Source organism: Cryptomeria japonica, chromosome 9 (genome assembly GCF_030272615.1).
Source record: "Cryptomeria japonica chromosome 9, Sugi_1.0, whole genome shotgun sequence".
In the NCBI taxonomy this organism is placed as follows: domain Eukaryota; kingdom Viridiplantae; phylum Streptophyta; class Pinopsida; order Cupressales; family Cupressaceae; genus Cryptomeria; species Cryptomeria japonica.
The window spans coordinates 652,348,582-652,371,083 of NC_081413.1; the positions used below are offsets into that span (position 1 = coordinate 652,348,582).

The 22,502-nt window shown below is 36.9% G+C and overlaps 1 protein-coding gene across 1 annotated transcript in view; it reads right to left on the bottom strand.

Moving 5' to 3' along the window:
* LOC131045736 (uncharacterized) overlaps positions 1 to 22,502 on the bottom strand; it is a 113,174-nt gene that overhangs the window by 69,774 nt on the left and 20,898 nt on the right. Inside the window, exon 5 of the mRNA XM_057979327.2 lies at positions 7,348 to 7,589. Within this exon, the coding sequence (XP_057835310.1) occupies positions 7,348 to 7,589 (242 nt within the window). The remainder of the gene's footprint in view (positions 1 to 7,347; positions 7,590 to 22,502) is intronic.

The window sequence follows — 22,502 nt, forward strand, 5'->3', positions numbered from 1 at the left end:
TTTACCAAAAATTGCTGAATTTGGAAAAATCGCCAAACTTAATAAAAATCAAAAATCTGAAACTAGTCTTTAATGGCAGCCAAGGAGGATAGATCAGCAAGCTGGAAAAAAATGGAGGAAAATAAATCCTCAATCCCACGCTTCACAAAAAATGCCTTGCTAAAAAAAATTTGCCCAACTTGAAAAAAATCGCTTTCACCTCCAACTTTCACCACACAAGCAATGTGGGATAAAAAACACTTGTATAAATACTTGCTTGGTGAAACCCTAACTTGCTTCTAGAAGGTTCAAACATTTAATTATTATTGCAAGTTATTAAATTTGCTTTTAAATTTTAAATAATCATTTAATAATTATTTAAAAGCAATCAAAATGGAGCTTTTTATTAAAATATTGCAATTTAAATCCAAAATAAAGCCTCTAGGAGAAAATCGCTATAGGTTGGGATTAAAAAATCTCTTCAAAAATCGCTTAAGTGACAAAATTTGCTCCATGGGGGAAATTCGACCCATGCTTGGATAAAAATTCATGCTCAAAATCATCAAAATGCACATAAATCACCCTCCAGGGGAAAATCGATATGAGTTTGGACAAAAATCCAGACAAAATTGCACTCATTTTGCAAAAATCACCCCCCAAGGGAAATTCGATGGGTGTCTGGACAAAAATCCACACTCAAAAATCACTTAACTTGAAAAAATACCTCCCTGGTGGAAAATCGACCTCAGTCTGGACAAAAATCCGGACTCAAAAACTCTTCATAATGTTCCCAGTGGAAAATCGATCCCTCTATGGATAAAAATCCTAACTTAGTTGTCACAAAAATCCTGGTGGAAAATCGACCCAGGCATGGAATTATCCTTGCACTCCAGTATGCACTCCCAGGGGAAATTCGATGGGTGTCTAGATAAATCCTGACACTTAGCCAAATTTTAGCATCTCTTGGGGAAGTTCGATCCAGGTGTGGATAAACAGTGGGGGAAATTAGTGGCCAGTATGGATTCCAAGGGAAACCCATGTGTAGTATGGATTTTGAGTGGGGGAATGGGTTGGGTAGTCTGGAATGTGAGGGGAAAATCACCTCTAGCATGGATTTTGACCGTTAACCCTTGTAATATGAATTTCCCTTAGGATTTTATCATTTTAACCACTCAAAATCACTCAGCGACTTTAAATTTGACTGGACTTATACTAATTTTCCAAAAATATGAGCGAAACGCTAGGAAAATATTGGAATAAAGTGCAAAACCAACTTAAATATTACCTTAGGAGCGAGAAAACAACTACAAAAGGTCTATGAATATCTTGGTACTTTAAAATCATTGATGCGCGTGTTTAAAAACATGTTAACATTCACTTTAGCAAAACTTAGGATCATTAAAAATATCATCGTTTGCAACTTGATCCTAACACTTCAAAAACCCTAGACAGCACTAGGCATGATCAAAACTCCGAGACTCGGGCACAGAAAACACAAAATTTGCCCACTAAGCAGCCAAAACCCTAACCTAACAACGCAAGAAGCTGGCAAAGAGGGGGTCCCCGTTAGCAATGGGGCGATGTGTGAAAAGGTCACAACAAGTGTCTCAACTGAAAAATCTAACTCAATCTGCTTTAGGTCTACATCACACAACTTCATGCCCCCTTATTGGTGCTCATTATGTCTTGTAGAATGCCCATAAACTAGTTCTTATGCCTTACTTGTACCCAATTGGTTGCATTTCACCAAGTGGATGGAGTATGTACTCCAGTTTCGCTCAAATGCAGAGGAACTAGCAACCTATTGAAGCAGAGTGAGAAAGTTTTCAGTTTGAGCTGATGATAAATTTAGTAATTATATTTCCAGGTCTGCGCATGCTTAGTTTCATTTCATTTCAGATTTTATGTGATATGCATATTGAAAGACTTGTAGTGAAGTGTTTGATTTAATGCAATTTGCTCTATCAATCTTTTCTATGTGTTGTGCCTTGTAAATGATCTTCAAAAGAATAAATGAAAACTAAAAGTTACTTCAATCAGCAAAGTTATCTATCACTTAATTGCAAATTATCATTCATAAAGTCAGCAGCAAAAAAAATTTTAAAAAATCAGGGGTATCCATTACAAGTGATAAATCCACATTTATTTAATTGACTATTTCTGGTGAGTTACGTTGTAGATTCATCTTGAGCTACTGAGGACTGCAATTGATTTACAGGGAAAGAGGTGTTATGGGACTTTATGGAAAAATATATATATATTATTGTAAATAACCCTTTGAATTTATAAGGGGATAAGGGTTATTTGACCCTTTGTTTGAAAAAGGAGAGAGAAAAACAAAGATTATTATAGCACTTTAGTTAAACGGGGAATAATATGAACAGTAATAAAGATGCCTTTTAAAAGGGAGGAATAATTGAGTATATTAATTAATTATTATGACAACATTTGTGAAAGGGTGTGATAATTTGGCAACCACCCCTTGAAAAGTTATACAAAGCATTTTTGTGAGACTTGGAAAGGGCATGGAGACTGTCTGACTCAAGGTACAGATTACACCTGAGACTGTCCTAGCTAGGGCTTTGCGTTGACCGGTTGCTTTGTTCTGCAAGTTTTACATGTTATGTTCTGCATAAAAAATGTTTCCTCTTGGAGTGTGTTATAGCTATCAGGCTGAGACCACTGAGATCTTCCTAGGGTGAGAGTGATTGCTTAAATGATCTAATTCAGGTAAGCATTGAATCTACTGATGTTAAAATAAACGATATTTGGAATGTGTGTGCATGTGTGTGTGTGTATTTGTATGTGTATGTGTATGTGTATGTGTATGTGTGTGTGTGTGTATATATATGTGTGTGTCTATGTCTCTGTCTATGTATAAAATTCATTTTTATGTTATTTTAAAAGAATTGTGTTTGTGTTATCCAATTAACTATGTTAATTATTAGAGTTCTTGCTAAATGATCACATGTTATAATTTACACTAGTTATTTACATTTATTTCGATATCATTGTATATACTATGATCTGAATCATTTTAACTCAAGTAATAACTACTTTAAATCCAATGCAAATAATTAACTAAATCTGGGAGAAAATGGCATTACAGAAGTGAGCAAGATAGGAACCACAAGCACCAATATGTGTCTTGAGAGGTGGTGTTAAAAGAAATCAAACCACATTTTGAACCAAAAAGGAGCTCCTAACTACAAGGGTCAATAGTTCAGTGATGGCGATCCAAACATGCACATTGAAGGTCCCTCAATCAAGTCCTAGCTTATCTATGGAAAACCATATGGTATCAAAGCTAGAAAGCTAGGACCCCAAGCAGAAAAATGTGGCTTGATGAGGGGGATGCTAAAATATTGAATCACACCCAAACTACAAAAGGAGTAGCAGCTCAAGTGGTAGAGCATCCCAGCCTGCTGATCATAGTCCTAGATGACTTGTGGAAGTTACATATTGGTTTAGTTGTATTTTTTTATCTTTATAAGAGATGCTTACTTCATTCTGCTTTATCTCTCACCTTCTACTTCACTCTTTCATCACTCTGATGTATTTCAAGGCTTCTTTCTTTATGAAATGTGTTTGCACTCCAAATCCCTATTATCCTTTGCAAATTTTGTAGAGTCTAGCATGCCAAATTTGACCACAAGAGAACACTAAAAGTTAATTGAATTTGTTACATCCCTCTTTCCTGACTTTGGAATTATGATTATTATTATGTCATTGTGATTGGATAAGCAGATTAATATTTATTTTCTCATATGGACGAAAAACTCTTAATGAGTAGGAAATGATTGAAGAAATAATTTTGATGATTGACATTTCCTTTCTAAAAGTTATTATTGGTTGAGATCTAACTAACCAATTTCTTTTCATGCAAACAAGTCGACGCAGGATGCGAACTACCCTTGGAAGGGAGGGAGAGTATCATCAAGGAGAGGGTCGCAGATATTAGAAATGAGCATTGCCAATAACTCCTAGGTCCGGTTAATCAGACATACATCTTGAGCATCTCGGCCATGGTATAGTAAGGTCCATGTCACCCTACTGATGTCGACCCTGAGTCAGTTGTCACCCTTGTATCGCCAGGTAGTCGGTTATCCTAAGTCTGTCTATTATTTTGTTGTAATGGATATATATATATATATATATATATATATATATATATATATATATATATATATATATATATATATATATATATATATATATATATATATATATATATATATATATATATATATATATATATATATATAAACTTGGTATATTTTAAGGCATTATAGCTTAAGAATATATTAGGACTCACACACGTACGTTGAAAACGTACATGTATGGATATTAATAAACCATCTTTGTTTTATGTTCATGGGATTGTAAGCGCTGCATTATGTATCGTGCTTCATGTTAAAGACCACCGACAGTGGACACCAACTTGGTGGCTGAGCATTCTTGTAACTGTTGAACGTTTTGGTTAAAGATGTTGATGCTTGGCAAGCGCTTGATAGCAATTTCATTATTATTTATTTGGCATTCGATGATGCTGTGGGGGTTTCTGTTTTGATCTTGGAGTATTGTAATGTTATTTTGAGTAAACTTGGAGCTTTCAGCTCGGTGAGACTGCTCTTTCAGGAAACTTTTGTTGTGGTCATACTACTCTTGGTGATACTGGTAAATCTCTAGATTGTGAAACACTAGTTTTCGTGGTTGTTCAGTTATTATTGTGTTGGGGCAGGTCTTGGTGTGTTGTGGATTTAATTCTGCATGGGTAGTTGCTATTTGGGACAGAAGTCGAGCCGGTTGTCTTGAGCCGTGCGAGTCTTGAGGCGTATTCCGCTTCTCTCATTTTCTAGGCAAGAGATGTTACTCTACTCTCTTTTAAATGTCGTCTTGTAACATGTCTTTATCATTTGATGTCGCTTAATTCTGAAAGATGCATGCTTGGATACACATAGTTGATGTTTATTCTGCAAATCAATATTTTGTTATGAACATGAAATATATAACCACTGAAAGGAGTATTGGTTTGCAAACTTCCTTCAGCATACTAAGTCATAGTATGGTTGGAGGAAACTTTGCAAACTCCATCCCAGCCACAAATCAGACGAATGTGTTCACCTTTGTGGTTAAGTTGATTGTTGATGTAGAGCTTGAATCCTTTTTTTTTGAGACTGAGTAATGTATTCTTTGTTGAGCTGCATTTTTTCCTTTAACTAATTATAGAATGAATCAGACAATGTATTTGAATATGTTGTTCTGTTTGTCTTATTGCATAAGACTAGACCTTGTGATTTTGGGTTAAATCTGTTCTGTAGCTTTGAAGGATTGGTAGTAAGCCAACTTGATCAGTGTGAAGAATCTTGTATAGACATTAACCTGTCATGAAACCATGCATGGATGCTTAAGTCAGTTTCTTTCCTAAGAGAGTATATAGAAGTCTCTCTTGAGCTTAGTATATGCAATACATTTCTAATTGAGTCTTTTGATGGTCAGTTGGACCCATGTGTTGATGCAAGTATGCAACCTTTCTAAGTAAGCCGTGTAAGGGTGGTGAACATGGACAGCACTCAACGTGCTAATTACGAAAACCTTGGCCAAGGTAATGCAGCAGATTGCATGTGTCTGTCAGTTCATAAGAATCACATGCACTACTAGCCAAAGAGTTATACAAGTTAGGAGGTACCTTTAGTGTATGACCAGTCAGTAAGTGTAGATTCTAAACACCAAGCTCAGAGGACCATTGACATTGTTCCATCTTTTATCAACTTCCCTCGTGAAGGGTCAAGCCCTTCAAGTAGGAAGCAGCACGGGCAACTTAGGTCCGTGGTTAGGCAAAAAAAGGCCCTGATGATGCTCTCCCTCTCCCTTACGTTCTGTATTAAGCTTTTGACATCAGAAAGATAAAACTCTGTAATCTCTTAACACTCTCTCTCTATTTACTTTATATTGTGAAAAATGAAAAAGTTAGTTAATGATTACCATTCATTGATATGGTTAGTTATTTTCAGTTATGTTAGTTAATATGGTTTCAATTTCAGCTTAACTTGTATTAAAATAACAATTTAATTTCTTTCTTTAGAAAAGTTAATTAATTTTCTATTTTAGAAAATTTGGTTGCTACAGAATCGAAGCTCAAGTTCCTATACTAGATACAATGCCTTTGTTTGTATGTCAATTCTACAATATTTTAAAATTTATACCAATTTTCAATGTTCAAAACAATGAGTGACGTTCTATAGCAGGTCTATCATCCTTTAACCCAAGTTTCTATGTGGATAAAACTCTGTAATCTCTTGACACTCTCTCTGTATTTACTTTATATTGTGAAAAATGAAAAGTTAGTTGATGATTACCATCCATTGATACGGTTAGTTATTTTCAGTTATGTTAGTTAATATGGTTTCAATTTCAGCTGAACTAGTATTAAAATAACAATTTAATTTCTTTCTTTAAAAAAGTTGATTAATTTTCTATTTTAGAAAATTTGGTTGCTACAGAATTGAAGCCCGAGTTGCTATACTAGATACAATGCCTTTGTTTGTATGTCAGTTCCACAAAGTTTTATACCAATTTTCGATGTTCAGAACAATGAGTGACGTTCTATACCAAGTCTATCATACTTTAACCCAAGTTTCTACGTGGGCATCAGGTCAACGTTTATATTCCTTGCGCAAAATATTCTTATCACAGTTTCTTTTCCTGTTACACAAATTCCTATTTGAATCTAAGGACAGTAGGAGGCAGGTTTGTTTAGGTCATAAATTGATGAGTTAAGTAGCCCATGTGGAGAACAAATGATTAGCATCAAGGAATGCCTATCTGCAGTAAGGTTTGGTTGTTGGTCATATCCCATGCTATTTCTAGTGGTGTCTAAGAGGAGACCCAACAATCCCTCTACATGTTTCTGGCAGACTATCTTAAAATCCTTCAAAAGCCCCTAATATGTTTCATGGATTCGCCGTCTCCATTGGGTATGACCCTTATTATAGTATAGAGTTATTGTCTTAAATTTGTAGAAATCACCTTATCAAGTGTATGTATGTTTCATAATAACCTTATGTGACTTACCATCGCTATTTGTGTGCCCTTTTCCTTCTGAATAGTAAAAGATAATAATAAATCGTTCAACATGATATTTGCATAAACAAGATCAAGGGTTGTAGATGCCCAGTAGCTATATTAGCTCTAGTTCTCTCTTTCAAATTCAAAGAGATAAAATGAACTCCAGAGAACATGATAATAAAGTTATAAGTGGATGGACTTCATTTTCCTTACTCATAAAAGCAAAATATAATTTCAATACCATATACTTCATTGACAGCTACGGATAACAAAAATATAACGGAAGAAGATTTGCAAAACCTGATCCCAGAGGTGTCAAAAGGCCTGCAAGAAACTTCTTAATGGATGGAATCTGGGTACACCATCTTTTAAAATCTTCAAATGATACATGTGGATTACAGTCACCTTCAGATCCTTGTGTAAATTTCACAGAATTTATAAATGCTTGAACACTATCTTCAGGCAAGTCGAATCCTACGATAGCATCTTTTGGGCCTAGAACTGTTTCTAGAGCTGAAATTATGACAGCTTCCAATTCAGACCTGAAAACCACCAGATCAAAATACTAAATTTGGTACGATTGTATTGCAATTTAAAAATGAATTTTATTTCTCAATCAGACTACAAAAAATGCCCAAACTGCTCAGCTCAAAAAATTCCAACTCTTCTTGAGTAGGAACTCAACCAAAAAATCTGTCCTGTCAATGAGTATGCAGGCCCAAAAAATAATTTCAAACTTAACCAAGTAGCTTACATAAAAGAAAATAATCTTAAGGCCATTGTATTAACATTATTTCAGATTTTTGATACAAATGTTCAAAATTGTCCAAAGTTGGGCAATTTGTGGTTCTTTTCTTCAAAAGGTGAGGTTGAATTTGCAATATGATCTGATTTTTAAGAGAAAAAAACTCTTAAAAATTTCAAAAATTTGACTCTTTATACTACAATTATATAGTTATTAGTTTCAGCTAGACAATGTAAGAAAAGAACTGTTTCTTAGAGTTGTTTAGAAATGGACTAGAAGTCTTTCCAAATTTTAATAATTTTTAGAAGCTTTGTTAACAATTTCTTCTTAATAATGGGGTCAGTTATTTTGCTGCTGAGAAAATTAAAATTCTACTACAAGACCTAAGAAAATTTCAACTCAGGCACAAATTGAAGGACAGAAGTCAATTCAACCTAGACCAAAAATGATTTTTCGTAGCATAATTGATTTTCCTCATGTGGACAACTAATGCAAGGTTAAGCAGGACTAGTGATGTGATATACAGTACTATACTATGTTGTACATGGAAATTGCCAAAAGTTTACTCGGTTTGGAAATATATGGCTAAACAAATTAAAGGACTAACACTTCCTCACTTGAAATAAAGTTTTCAAAACAAATATAGTTATTACATTGCATGGATGCATGCCTACTAATGCAAAAGAGGAATATGAAATTATCAAATATTAATATGGTATTTCAACACAGGCTGGGATGTCTTTAGGCACATGCTATATGGCCAGGCACAAACCTCTCACAAAGTATGTTCTCCAATTGCAAGCATTGTCTAATAAATGATTTCACCATTCACTATTGATCTAACTTGGATCCTGAAAAATATCACAATTCAATTGAATGAGACAAGTTTACTTCTAATTCATATTTACCTTCTCTATGACCAGATTTTATCCTCTCTAAGATGGAATTAGACAAAATCAAGATGCGGGGGCAATGAACGAACATGGAAACAGGCACCAAAACATTTAAAGAAGCAGTCATAGTAACAGATTCTGCTAGAATCATACCCACATAATAAGTTTGTCTTACAAACTTATTCCATCTGAGATAAAACAACAAAACCAAGCATCCAAAACTTAAACCAATCATCTTCTATCTCTTCATGTGAAAGACATTTTGAAATCTCTGCGAAGATAGTTTGCTCTCTTGTAAGCATAACATACCCCTTGAGATTATGTAATGGCATTCAAAAGTGACTAGAAGAATTTTTGAGGTGTATAGCTGCACAACTAAATGCAGCAACATAGCATGTAGAATAAGCTAGTAATCCACAACAAGGAATGTTGATAGAGCATTGTAGAAGAGCTAGATAAGTCAACAATGGCACACAGTCAAAATGTAAGTTCTAGAGCAATCTATGGTCTCTCAAGATTCAATAATTGTTGGAAATTTACAAATATATAAGGTTTCACTTGAATTAAGCACCAAATCTTCATCCTCCTCCCATCCCTTGGCCAAAGGAAATTTTAAACAGTGAAATAGAACATAACATTCTTCCTATTATCCCACTATGTCAACTCTCTTTGGACAAACAAATCTTGCCTCTAAAACCAATTGAACTCTCTAATTCTTAGTCTCACATTTCTACTGTTTTCATGGGCTCTTGTGCTTTCAGATATTATGCATTGCAAATGTCCTTTAACGCAATAAAGGACTTCCCAATTTCAAGAAAATAAACACTCACCTTCTCTTCTACTACTTTGTTTTCTTGTATGAAACAGGTGAAACTGCCACAGGAATCAAGAGGAAGCTGCAACGTTACTGATGAAACTATCATGAAACTTACAAAACCACTATTCTACTTACTGAACAACTATGCCACAAATAAAATCATCATAAGAGAAACGAAACTTCCACAACACATTTGAAATTACCCTGCCAATTATAAAACTGCTACCCTTCATACCAAGTAATCTCATCACTGTGGGAAATGTTTGTTAATTCTTTGAGCTACTAGCTTTTTGATGAAGTGATTTTCTTCTAGATCATTATGCATCATACCTCCCCTTTATAAGAAGCCTTCCATCCTAGAAAGCTTAGTATATTAGATTGACAAAAGTTCTCCCACTCCACATTGAGGTTCTTGCTAATCTCGGTGACTTTCCCTTGATGCTGATTTGCTAAGACTTGTGTGGTCCCTTCTAGACTATCTAATCTTGTGCAACACCAGATCCTCCAACTCTCCTTGTGTATCTAAAATCAGTTCTTCAATAGAGTGTAGTAGATGTCCTTCCTCTTCTTCATCCAACACAGATGGCCCATTAAGATGCATTATCTCACAATTGACTGCTGAGAAAATCCTCTTGAATAAAGGTAATTCAAACCTGAAAGCGTTCTCTGCAACCTATTTTAATATGGGCAATGGTCCACACCTCAGAGATTTCAGCTTCCTAGGTTATTATTGAGATCTCTCTGTCTTCAAGTATAGCCACACCTTGTCTGCCACTTTGAAGATGTGTTCTTGACAGTGATAACGTCTCCAGTTGCTTCTAGAGTTCAAGACCAATTCGTTCAATCCTTTCAACGAATCTTGTTACCCTTGTCACTTATCAGTCTAGTACTTTACCTGCCTTTCTATACATAGAAACATCAAGTGGATTATTAGAAAGATAACTCAAGCATGCTTCAAAACGTCACTTATCAATGGATGTACAAACTGCTCTACTATAAGAATGTTGTATGTATGCCAAACACCAAATCCATTTCCTCATATGCTTCTTGTATAGCACATTATCAACAAGACTAAAGTTTTATTTGTAAATTCCGTTTGGCTATCAATTAGACAATGAAAGGCTGTGCTTCTTTTCAACTTCAAATCCATCTTGCCCCACAAGATGGTCCAAAACCTCTCCCATGATCTTGAATCCTTGTTTGATACAATATCAAACAGAGAGAAAATAAAAATATACCCAAAAATTAGAAGAGATTAAATTAGTTGATTCATGTCCCTTTATCAAATTCTTACATGGAATCAAACACACATCTTGTTAAGACTATCTACAACATACAAGCAGTCATATTCTTTGAAATAGGCAATGTAATGAGCCACCCCAGAGCTGTAATTTGTCCTTTCCAAAAATGCCTTTGAAAATTGCTTTTCTTTTTGGGTATTCTAATTTTTTGTGTTTTTCTGAGTTTGAATGCTTTGAAGACTGAAAATACAATGATGATAACAAAGACTGGAAAAACTATTTTTATTTGCCACATTTACAAGTTCTTCCAGGTAGCCTTGAATTTAGTAAATTAATGTTTTCAACCAAGTTTCAAAATACCTCATACCCAGAAAGAGAAAACATTGCTAATACCAAATTTGTCTTTATTTGAAGGATGCCAGCAAGCATTGATTTTCTACGGCAACATGCATGCAGATAATTACACTTGATGTCTTGAAGTTAACGCCAAAACCTTGAATCAGCAACAAAAATAGTATAGCACCCAAAGAGAGGTGTGACTCCACCTTAAGAAGTAACACCCAGCACCAAGAAGATCAAACATCCCTAAAAAGGGAGCATGCAATCAGAATCGTGGATTTTGCTAAGCCCCATATGCCTCCATAAACCCTTAAAGCTGTACAGAAATACATAGAAAAAGGTACGGCAGCCTTGCATTTGATAGAGCTTGGAAACAAGCAACAAAATCTTATAAATCTGCCTTCTTCAAACAAATTCGGACCTGCAATTAATTCTCTGATAATTTCCCCTTGATTTCTTCACCAATATTTCTCCTTGTATGTGGTATCCTAACGAACAACCTATTGTGACCTTTTCACACATCGCCCCATTGCTAACGGGGACCCCCTCTTTTCCGGCTTTCTGCGTTGTTAGGTTAGGGTTTTGGCTGCTTAATGGGCAATTTTGTGTTTCTCGTGCCCGAGTCTCGGAGTTTTGATCATGCCTAGTGCTGTTTAGGGTTTTTGAGGTTATAGGATCAAGCGTGCAAAAATTGAGATTTCTAAATGATCCTAGTTTTGTTTAAGTGTAGACCCTTTTTGGAGCGTTAACGTATTTTTAAATGTCCTTGTCACTGATTTTAAGTGCTAAGGTGTTTTCAGACCTTTTGGAGTTGTTTTCTCGCTCCTAGGGAATTATTCAAGTTGATTTTGCACTTTATCCCGATAGTTTTCCTTGTGTTACGCTCCTTTTTTTTTTTATGAATTTGCCTAAGCCTAGTTGAGTTTTATTAAGTTTCAGAGTTTCTAAGTCGTTCTGAGTGGAAAAATCATCATTTTCCGAAGTAAAATCCATATTCTAAGGGTTACAAGGTCAAAATTCCATGCTAGAGGTGTTTTTTCCCTCATATTCCTGACTACCCAGGGTTTTCCCCACTCAAAATCCGGACTGGACATGGATTTCAGGGGAAATCCATACTTGCCTCAATTTTCCACCACTAATAATCCATACTAGGGTCATTTTTCCCCTGGAAGCCTTTAAATTTGACTAAGTGTCAGGATCTTTAGCCACGTTTTTCCACCAAGGAGGTATGGACAAGGTTGTTGATGATGTTTGCATTCATTCCACACCTAGGTCGATTTTCCACCAGGAATTTGTGACAAGTTTTTGAGGATTTTGTCCGGATTTTTATCCAGACTCGTAGCGAATTTCCACTGAGGGTGCATTTCATAACTTTGAGTCTGGATTTTCATTCCAGACTGAGGTCAAATTTCCACTAGAGAGTATTTTTGTGAATGAAGTGAATTTTGAGTCTGGATTCTTTATCCATGCCCAAGTCGATTTTCCCCTGGCCCATTTTATGTGAATTTTGATGAGGATTTTTATCCACACTGAAATTGATTTTCCCTTGTGGGGAAAATTTTGACATTTTAAATGATTTTAATGGGATTTTTTAATCCCTACTCAAATCGATTTTCCCTTATGGTTCAATTTTTTACTTGAATTGAAATATTTTAATAAATGAGCCCTATTTTAATTGTTTTTAAATGATGATTGACGATTATTTAAAATTTAAAAACAAAATTAAATAATTTGCAATGAGCATTCAATGTTTTTACCCTTCTAGAAGCAAGTAAAAGAGAGTTTTTTAATCCCACATTGCTTGTGTGGTAAAAGTGAGAGACAAAAGCAAGTATAAGAGAGGAGTCTCTAGCATTATTTTATTGTTAAATTTCCCAGGTGTCTCCATGCAAGGCGATTTTTCTTTCTTATTGGCAAATTTTGGCGAATTTTGGTGAAGTAAGGCGATTGATTGAGGATTAATGGCTTAGTGCCTCGATTTTCCAAGTTTGGCACTATTTTTGGTGTGTGGCGATTTTGGTGAATGGTAGCCATTTTGGTATTGGTGAACTTTGGTGATTTTCCTTGACTCCACCATCATTGCTTGTTGTTCTCAGAATTGTGTTAATTTTAGGATCAGACTGTACCCAAAATAACAATAACAGAAAGCAAAAACAATGTGCACAAGGAACACCAAGAATACCCTGGGAAAACCTCCCTCTTGGAGGTGAAAAACCCAACTATTGATCTCAGATCTTATTATGCAATATTCAGAAGTATCTTACAATATGGCTTCAACACTTGAAGCAATCAGAAACAGCAAACTATGCACTGTAGGATAACGCCTTCAACTAAGGATAAATGATAAACTTATCTCTAAGCATAGGGTATCTGCTGTTAAGGAGGTTCGTTGCCCCAGAGATAGTGTTTGCTGCTCTAGGATGAAGATCGTTGTCATCAATGATAGTTCAGAGCCTTCAAATGAAGCTCGTTGTCCACAAGATGAAGTTCGCTACCCTTGAGATTAGTTCGATGTCTCTAGAATGAAGATCATTGTCATCAATGATAGTTCAGAGCCTTCAAATGAAGCTCATTGTCTACAAGATAAAGTTCACTACCCTTGAGAATAGTTCGTTGTCTCACAGAAACAATTTGCTGAATGAAGGAGATAATTTTCTGATTGAAGACAATTCGCTGAGTGTGTGTTGATACAACGACTAAGCCTTTGTAAATATATGTGACTCAGCTTACCAATTCACTCTAGGTCGGCCCTTTCAACTTGGCGCCAAAACATAGGGTTAAGATTACAAGATACATAAGATAGGGTCTGCCCTATTCACAAGTTACAAGTTACATTCAATATAGGACCACAAGTTACATCGCCCAATTAGGGTCAGGCCAAATTACAAGTTACATTTATAGGGCTTGTCCTATCCACAAGTTACATTATATATAGGTCTTGCCCAATATTCATAGCAAGACATAATTACAAGTCACATGTATTTGGGCCCAGCCCTAAGTAACAATTTAGTGTCACCATGTTACAAGTTACAATTAATTTTCTCCACGCTACATGATTGGGTCCAGCCCAAAATTCGATTTACATAATAGATAATACATGTGTATTTTAATTGTCATCGACAACATTAAAATACAATAGATAGGTATCCGAGCTAGCTACTATTTCAACACATTGTGCAGATTGTGTGCAGATTGAAGTAAATTTTGAAGACATTTTCAGACTTAAGTGTTTGGCGCCATAGCTGGAAAATACGATTTTGATTTAGCAAGTGTTTGTGCCATTGTTTGGGTGGATTCCATGCATATTTGGTCTCCTCCATCACTCCCTACTTGCTGATGTGTTGCAGACCTGGGTTTATCCTCCATTGTTGCAGCGGGTTCGATCTCCATAGCTGGCTGGAAAATCAATTTTCAGACTTATATCTTGTTCCCAGCTAATTTGTGCCTTAGGCGATTTTATTCAAAAGGCTGATTGGAGGCATTCTCCATCAATTTTCAGAGTTATCTTCCATTGTTGCAGATCTGAAACTCCATTGTAGGGGGCTGTCCTCAAAAAACAAATTTTTCCAGCCACCTACCTACCTTGCGATTTCACTTGGGAAGCATTCTTGCTTCATTCCGAAGTTCATTTCTGAGTATTTTATCATTCCTAAGGGTGCTGGTAAATCTGAAAACTTCATTTTCAGATTTGTCTTCAAACTAAGTTTTTATTTCCAGCCCTGCATACATGCTCAGATTTTCTTATGTTTGCCTTGGAAGGTTGATTCTCATCAAATTTGCGCATATCTAGGTGATTGCAACATGTTTTAAAAGTTTAATTTTCAAGTTGTCTTCAGATTTTGTTGACCTCCATTGTTGACTGTGGAAGGTTTCCTCAGACATACTTTGTGTGAAAACACAACCTTTCACACCTTTCCTTAGTCACCGTTGATCCAGTATACTCCTTTGCACTTTAGTTTACACAATTTCTAAGTATAAGGAGGTGTTAATGAATTTCATTAGGGTTTCATACCCTAACGTTGTCGCATTTGGAATCTAATTGTTAAGATCTACCAAGAGTGTGAACTATTTTCCTGACTTCATACTCTAATTAGCTTAAAATCTTTAGGAAGTCAGGAATTCTATTAAGAATATTATTTATTTTCTTAAGTTCTAACTTCAAGCTTCGTACAGGTGCGATGTCGAAGTCCGGATTTAAGGAAAGGAAAGAACAACAGAAGATACTGTAGATTGGATTCTATCCAAAGCCCAAGATATCATCCAGATGGAAGGAGGTTACAGATACAAACATGCATTTCCTAAACCTGAACCTGATGCGACAACGGATGTTTGGAGTCGAAAATCTGATTCCTTCCCCAGCATATGTAAACATTATGAAGAGTGGTATTTTTCATGCCGCTGGATTTCCACAGTCCATACAATGCAGTGATCTTATCCTGGAGTGTGCACAATGTTATGATCCTCGCTCACGAATGATCAAAACTCCTAAGGGCGTTGTTATTGCCTACCTTGCTGAGGATGCGATTGCTGAGGTGTTTGGAATTCCACGCGGAGCAGATATGAAGGATGCAACTAAGGATGAATATAAAGAGCAGTACACGAAGAAGAGGGATGCGTGTAAGAGTATGATAAACAAAGAGTGGATGATTAAGCCTAGGCTTCATCATTCCAAGGTTCCCAAGACACTCATGTGCACAGACTTCAAAGAGGAGTATAGTGACTTAGTATTTATGCTCAACAGAGTGATGGGGATGCCGCAAGGTGTAATATTCGATGGATGGATGTTCTATTTCATCTAGGATTGTCTTAAGAGGGACATTGGTAAATTGGTCTAGAATCATAAGTGACAATCTGGACTTTCAGCTGAGGAATGTAGAGCAGTCCAAGTCATTCGTCATGACTTCCTACTTGGTATACCTGCTTGCACGGTTCATTTCATACAAAGGATCGATATGCAGAGGTGAAGTCGGGAATGGACAAGGACAATTCAGGAGTCATGAGTGCTATCCCCAGCTAAACATGTATAGAATTGAAGATTATAAGAGAGTGAATGATGTATTCACCATGTACATCACGCAGATGCTGCAAGGCGAAATCCACAGAAGATTGTCCAAGGAGGCAACTGAGCTAATAGAGAAATATGGATCGTGGTATATTGAATTTCCCACTTTCACGTACCTTAGGATTCATGGGTTTCAAACCAAACCCTACAGGCTTCCTAGGTATCCATCCGACAAAATGATCTTGTTGGAAGTGGTGAGACAGCTTCTAGAGTTTGAAGCCATTCAGAGAGGGAAGCATAGGAAAGGCATGACATTCCCTATTTCAGTTGGGAAGACATCGGAGGTTTGCCAGTCTGCCTTAGCCGCCAGCACTATGAGTGAGGAGCTTGCATTCTATCGATTTGCAACCTTCAAGAAAAGAGAAAGATTTGATCCAGATAAGAAAGTTGGAAGGATCAAGGGAGAGAAGTTCATCCACAAGGTAGACATAGAAGATTATTAGGCCGACCTAATGGACGAACAGGCAGTGAAGAGACGAATGTGGTCCAGAATGTCAGTGGATTACATGAGGAAGTGTGGACTTTTCCTCATTCCTGATCAGGTATTAGATGCATCCACAGTATGAGAATGAAATGAAGAAGGCAATCTTATTAATTAATTGGTCACAATCAGAAGAGATTGATTTGAATGTATTGATGAGAGAGGTCTTGAGTTTCTCCCGTGCATGGGTAGATATTCAGATGAATAAGTTAGTTGATATGGGTGTTTCCTTCACTTATAAAAAGATGAAGTAGGAAAAGTTTGCTTTTGAAGATGATCAGAGGACTATCAGTGATGTCAGGATTCATGCCGACGAAGAGAGTCAAGCTCCCAAGAAAAGGAAAAACACGCCAAGAGGAGTCGAGGCCAGAGGAAAGAAGATTGATGAGGTGAAGAAGAAGAAACAAAAGACTATCATTCCTCCACCCATTATTCCTTCACCACCTCTCAGTGTCTCATCAATTAAGGTGATTGAAATAACTAAGCAGAATAAGGAAACCCAGCAATGTTCCAACACAGTGATACTACCAGAAAATATTCAGGAGTTACATGCCATAGCGACATCTACACCACCAAATGAGAATGATGATCAGTCGGGATTTCCTACTGTCCTTTTGGAAGTTAGTTTGGGAAATGAGGTATACGATTTGACCAAGAATAATCCTGATGATGATGATGATGTTATCTTGGCATTGAGAGGGCTTGATCAAGAGATGTGTCTCGATGATGGTAAGGAGATGGCCGCTATTCCCGATTGGCTGATGAGAAGTATGGAGAAAAGTAAGAAAATGATAGAGGTACGGCCTATTGATAACATTGATGATTACCTAACTAGGAGTGCTAAGGAGAAGGAACCCAAGAGAGCTGAGATTTTGTCGCACATAGCTAGAGATGAGATAGGAATGCAGATTGCGCAAGTTGTTGTTCCTATTGCAGGTGTGACAGTGGACATTGCTACTCCTATGGATTTCTAGATTACTTCAGTTGCCCTTGGTCGTACATCAAGAGAGCAAGAGTTTCAGGAGGTTGGTGATAACCTTAAGGCGATCAATGCAAGGTTAGACAGAGAAATTGAAGAGGAGGAGGAGTACAGAGAAGAAAATATTAGACTTAGAGAGTATATTGTGGGGATAAGACGTGAGAATCCCACCCTTATTTCCCCTATTGCGGTTGATCATGGACTACATTCACACTACGAGGCAGCGAGAGATACACTCTCGAAGGTGGACAAGTGGATTGAGAGTGCAAGAAAAAAGGCGGATGATTTCCTTACTCAGCTTGTCCAGGCATACGATAGGACAACAGGGCTCGTGTTTAGAATCCAGTATTTGGACGGAGCATGGGAAGAATTCCGGCCTATTCAGGAGAAAACTATTCCACACCTCAAGGCTTTGAAGAGGATTCCTAATTCCACCTTGGTCAACGAGAACATTGTGCACAATGGAGACAGATATGATTTTCATGGCTAGTATTGTTCATTGGCCGTGAAGAGATCAACTTATGAGAACGCCCAGTTGAGTTGTATGGAGATGGAGGGATTGATTGAGGACATTCAGATGAAGATCCTTGCTTCAATTGAGGAATTATTGGGTGCTGATGTTCGTGATGCTAGTGGTTTACACTTAGCCGAATTAAGAGACAAGATGAAATTTATGTATTTTTGTCAGTTGGGCTCTTTGAAGAAGAGTCAGATAGATGACTTGGTCTCTTTGTTGATTCATGTTCATAGTTCGCAGAAGCTCATGACAGATTGGATGAACACTTTGGACGCTTGCTCAGATTCATTGGACGTGATTGATTTGCAACAAGATACCTTGCCTAGCACTTCCATGGAGGAGTTAGATTTTATATTGGCTAGATTCTTGGAGCATGCTAGGAGAGAGAGAGAGAGAGAGAGAGAGAGAGAGATGCAGGGAGGAATCTTCTAGAAAATTCCCTATTTGATAACTAGGTATCTTTTTATTTGGCCATATGTTGGTAGCGCCATTTTTTTATGTAAACCCTAATTAGGGCAATTCTAGGGTTTTGTTGGCATGATCTTGGTCGTTGATCTTGTATCAATCTTGGCCATCCATTTTGTAAGAGACTTCTATATATGCCTCCTTGTCTCTCATTTGTAAGAGAGAGTTTTTGTAGAATTGTTGGTATATGTTGCAGCTATTTGAATCTCAATCATTGTTCAATTGTTGGTGATTTTGCTCTTCAAATGTTGTCTTTGCATTCATGGTTCTCAATTCCTCCAAGTTAGATTAGAATTTTAGATTAGAATTTATTTTCATGTATGTTAGATTGAGTGAAAGATTTGTTGAATATATTTGTGTGGAATCCTTAATCCATACCACTAGCCTCTTGTCGTTGGTAAGTGCGTCGTGTGTGGTCAATTGGAAATTTGAGTAAGCTTAACTTCAACTATTATGCGTCCTTTGACAAGCATCAACTTGGATGGTGTCAATGTGTGATGGTAATAGTCTGAAAATCCTTAAGTATACCTTAGATGATTGCACTAAGCTTGTGTCAATAACTGTTTGTGAGACCTTGCCTGGTTTGATTCCATTAGATTTGTTCATCATTTCCTACATTCCTAGGCTTAGAATAGACTTTTCAAGCCCTATTCCTTTTGCCCCCCTTTTTTAGTAATAATTAAGTCCAGAGCTACATTGTTAAATCCTAAGTTGTCAGCACACCCATTCCGCATATTTCATGATCGAAGAAGATAATCCTAACATTTTCGTAAGTCCCCAAGTGAACACAACAATTCACAACGACCATTGAGTTACCCAATCGTCAAGACCTGACATGTAGAAACCTTGGAATCATTTTAGTTGATCTTATCCTTAGCATCTAAGGTGATTTTGTTCAAGATAGGGTAAATTACCTTGGTATTTTATTCTGAAATGTTATGTGCATAAAACACACATCAACACAACCCTTGGGTGATCCCTCACGCATGTAATTTGCACAATCTATGACAATTGATGTTCTCAAAGATTCAAAAAATCTCCAAAAAGTCCTGGTTCTTCCTCAAGCTCCAGATTCTTGTCTTCTCATGAATGAATCAATGGCTCTCAAAATAACCTTTATATCCTTCCCCCAAAACCCACACACAAGCTTGGGATTTTAATATTTTTAACTTTATTTCAAAACCTTCATTATTTATTTTTTGCCATTGACCAAAAGGTGTGATCACTTATTGGAAATATTTTGGTGACTTTATAAAGTCATTTTATTAGTCAATAAAGTAACTTACTATTTATTTAAAGGTCACTTTATTTTTATGAAGTCACTTAATGATAAAGTAACTTTAATTTATTTTAATTAAACATTGAAATCAACATTATTTTAACTTAAATATTTAAATATTTATTCATAATCAGTTCCTAGCCACTGAAGTCCATCAACGGCCATTGTGTCTATTCCCCCACTAATGATGCCTAAAAACATGAGTGTTAATTTTAGATCAGACAGTAGCAAAAATAGATAACAATCAATGAAATGCACACAAAGAACACCAATGTATCCTGGGAAAACCTCCCTCTTGGAGGTGAAAAACCCAGCTATAATTCTCAGATCTTATTAATCAATGATCAGTAGATATCTTTACAATTAGCTTCAACACCTGAAGCAATCAAAACCAATAAATTATGCAAAGTAGAACAGCATCTTCAACCTAGGATATACACAATGATGAACTTATCTCTGAGAATAGGGTGTTTGCTGTCACAAGGAGGTTTGCTGTCTCAGAGATGGAGTTCGCTGCCTTCAAATGATGTTTGCTGTCTTCAAGATGATGTTCGCTGCCAGAAAGAACAGTTTGCTGTCCTTTGAATGTGCTTCGCTGACTTAGGAATGTGCTTTGCTGACTTAGAAGATGATTCGCTGATCACAAAAGTAATTCGCTGATTGTGTGTTATTACAATGAAATTGACTTTGCATATATATGTGCAACTAGCATCCTAATTCACTTAAGTCGTCCTTGTTAACTTTTGGCGCCAAGGAGGATCAGACCTATAATTTACAAGTTACATCCATATAGGTCTAGCTAATTACAAGTTACATATGAGTGATCACAAGTTACATTTAATCACAAGTTACATATGATGCCCAATTAAGGCCCAACTAACATTGAATCATTAATGCCTTCTAAGGCCGGCAGGCCACATGGCTGCTAAGTGTACTAGGTCGGCCCTAGAAGGGATCCTACCTAGCTACAAACACCAACAAAGAGTACCTCCTAAAGAATAGGAAGTTGGCTCTGAGCTTCTCAAACACCACAAATACCTCGTAAAAAAATAGGAAGTTGGCTCTAAGCTCCTGAAACGCCACAAATGACCCCCTGCAAGGTCCTCCAGTCCCCGAAATGCAAATCTGACAGTTGGAGATGAACTACGAGGGATTACTCAAAGAATTGCCACTCAATGTGCCCACTAATACAACCAAAATGGCCTACAATCCATCCCATTAGCCTATGGAAACCCATGTGATAGGCTAATCCACAGAATTGGTGTTGCATGCTGAAACTGAAACACTATGACCAGCTTCCGAAAATAGCAGTTACTGTAAATAGTTAACTCTTGAAAAATAGGAACTTACTAAAAATAGTAAGTCTCCCAACTGGCCAAAAGGTGCTGAAACTGATACTTCCTAAAAATAGGAACTTACTATATATAGTAAGTCTTGGATAAGTTGTCCAAAATCACCCCAGAAAGTGTCATTCATCTCCTCTAATCTGTCTGAACACATGCAGCATTAAAAACCTCACCTGACTATGCTGGTACCAACCTGAAGATCAGCATTATCTGAACCATGAGAGGACCTAAAAATGGGGACATTACAAGTAAGCATACTACTATATTTACATTAATATTGTCCCATGGTTTATACTCTCATAGGTAAAGGTAGATGCATGTACTAACCTCCTTGTTCAATTTTAGGCTTGCTTTTGCAGCATATCTTACATCTGCTAACAAATTTCAAGACCTCTTTTACATTTATCAGCCAATACCCATACCTTTGCGAATGAGCCATGGTTTTACCAACACCAAGATAGCCTGTGGATGTACGACCAAGGGCGACTGAAGTTATCTAGAAATCCATAGGAGTAGCAATGTTCGTTGTCACACCCGCAATAGGAACAGCAATCTGCGCAATCCGCATTCCTGTCTCATCTCTAGCTATGTGCGATAAAATCTCCGCTCTCTTGGGCTCCTTCCCCTTAGCACTCCTAGCTAGGTAGTCATCAATATCATCAATAGGTTGTACCTCTATCATTTGTTTACTTTTCTCCATACTTCTCCTCAGCCATTCAGGAATAGCGGCCATCTCCATACAATCATTGAGACATATTTCTCGATCAAGTCCTTTCAATGCCGAAATAACATCATCATTATCATTAGGATTATCCTTGGTCCAATCATATACCTCATTTCCCAAGCTAACTTCCAAAAGGACAATAGGGGAGTCCGACTGATCATTATTCTCATCAGGAGGTGCAGATGTCGCTGTGGCATGGAATTCCTGAATATCTTCTGGTAGTATCACTGTGTTGGAACACTGATGAGTCTCCTTATTCTGTTATGTTACGTCAATCACTTCGATTGATGAGACACTGGGAGGGGGTGAAGGAATGATAAGTGGAATCATAGTCTTTTGTTTCTTCTTCACATCCTCAATCTTCTTCCCTCTGGCCTTGACTTCTCTTGGCGTGTTCTTCCTTCTCTTGGGAGCTTGACTCTCTTCGTCTGCATGAATCCTAACATCACTGACAGTCCTCTGATCATCCTGGAAAGTAGACTCTTCCGGTTTCATCTTTTCATAAGTGAAGGGAACACCCATGTCAACTAACTTATTCATCTGTATATCCACCCATAGGCGGGAGAA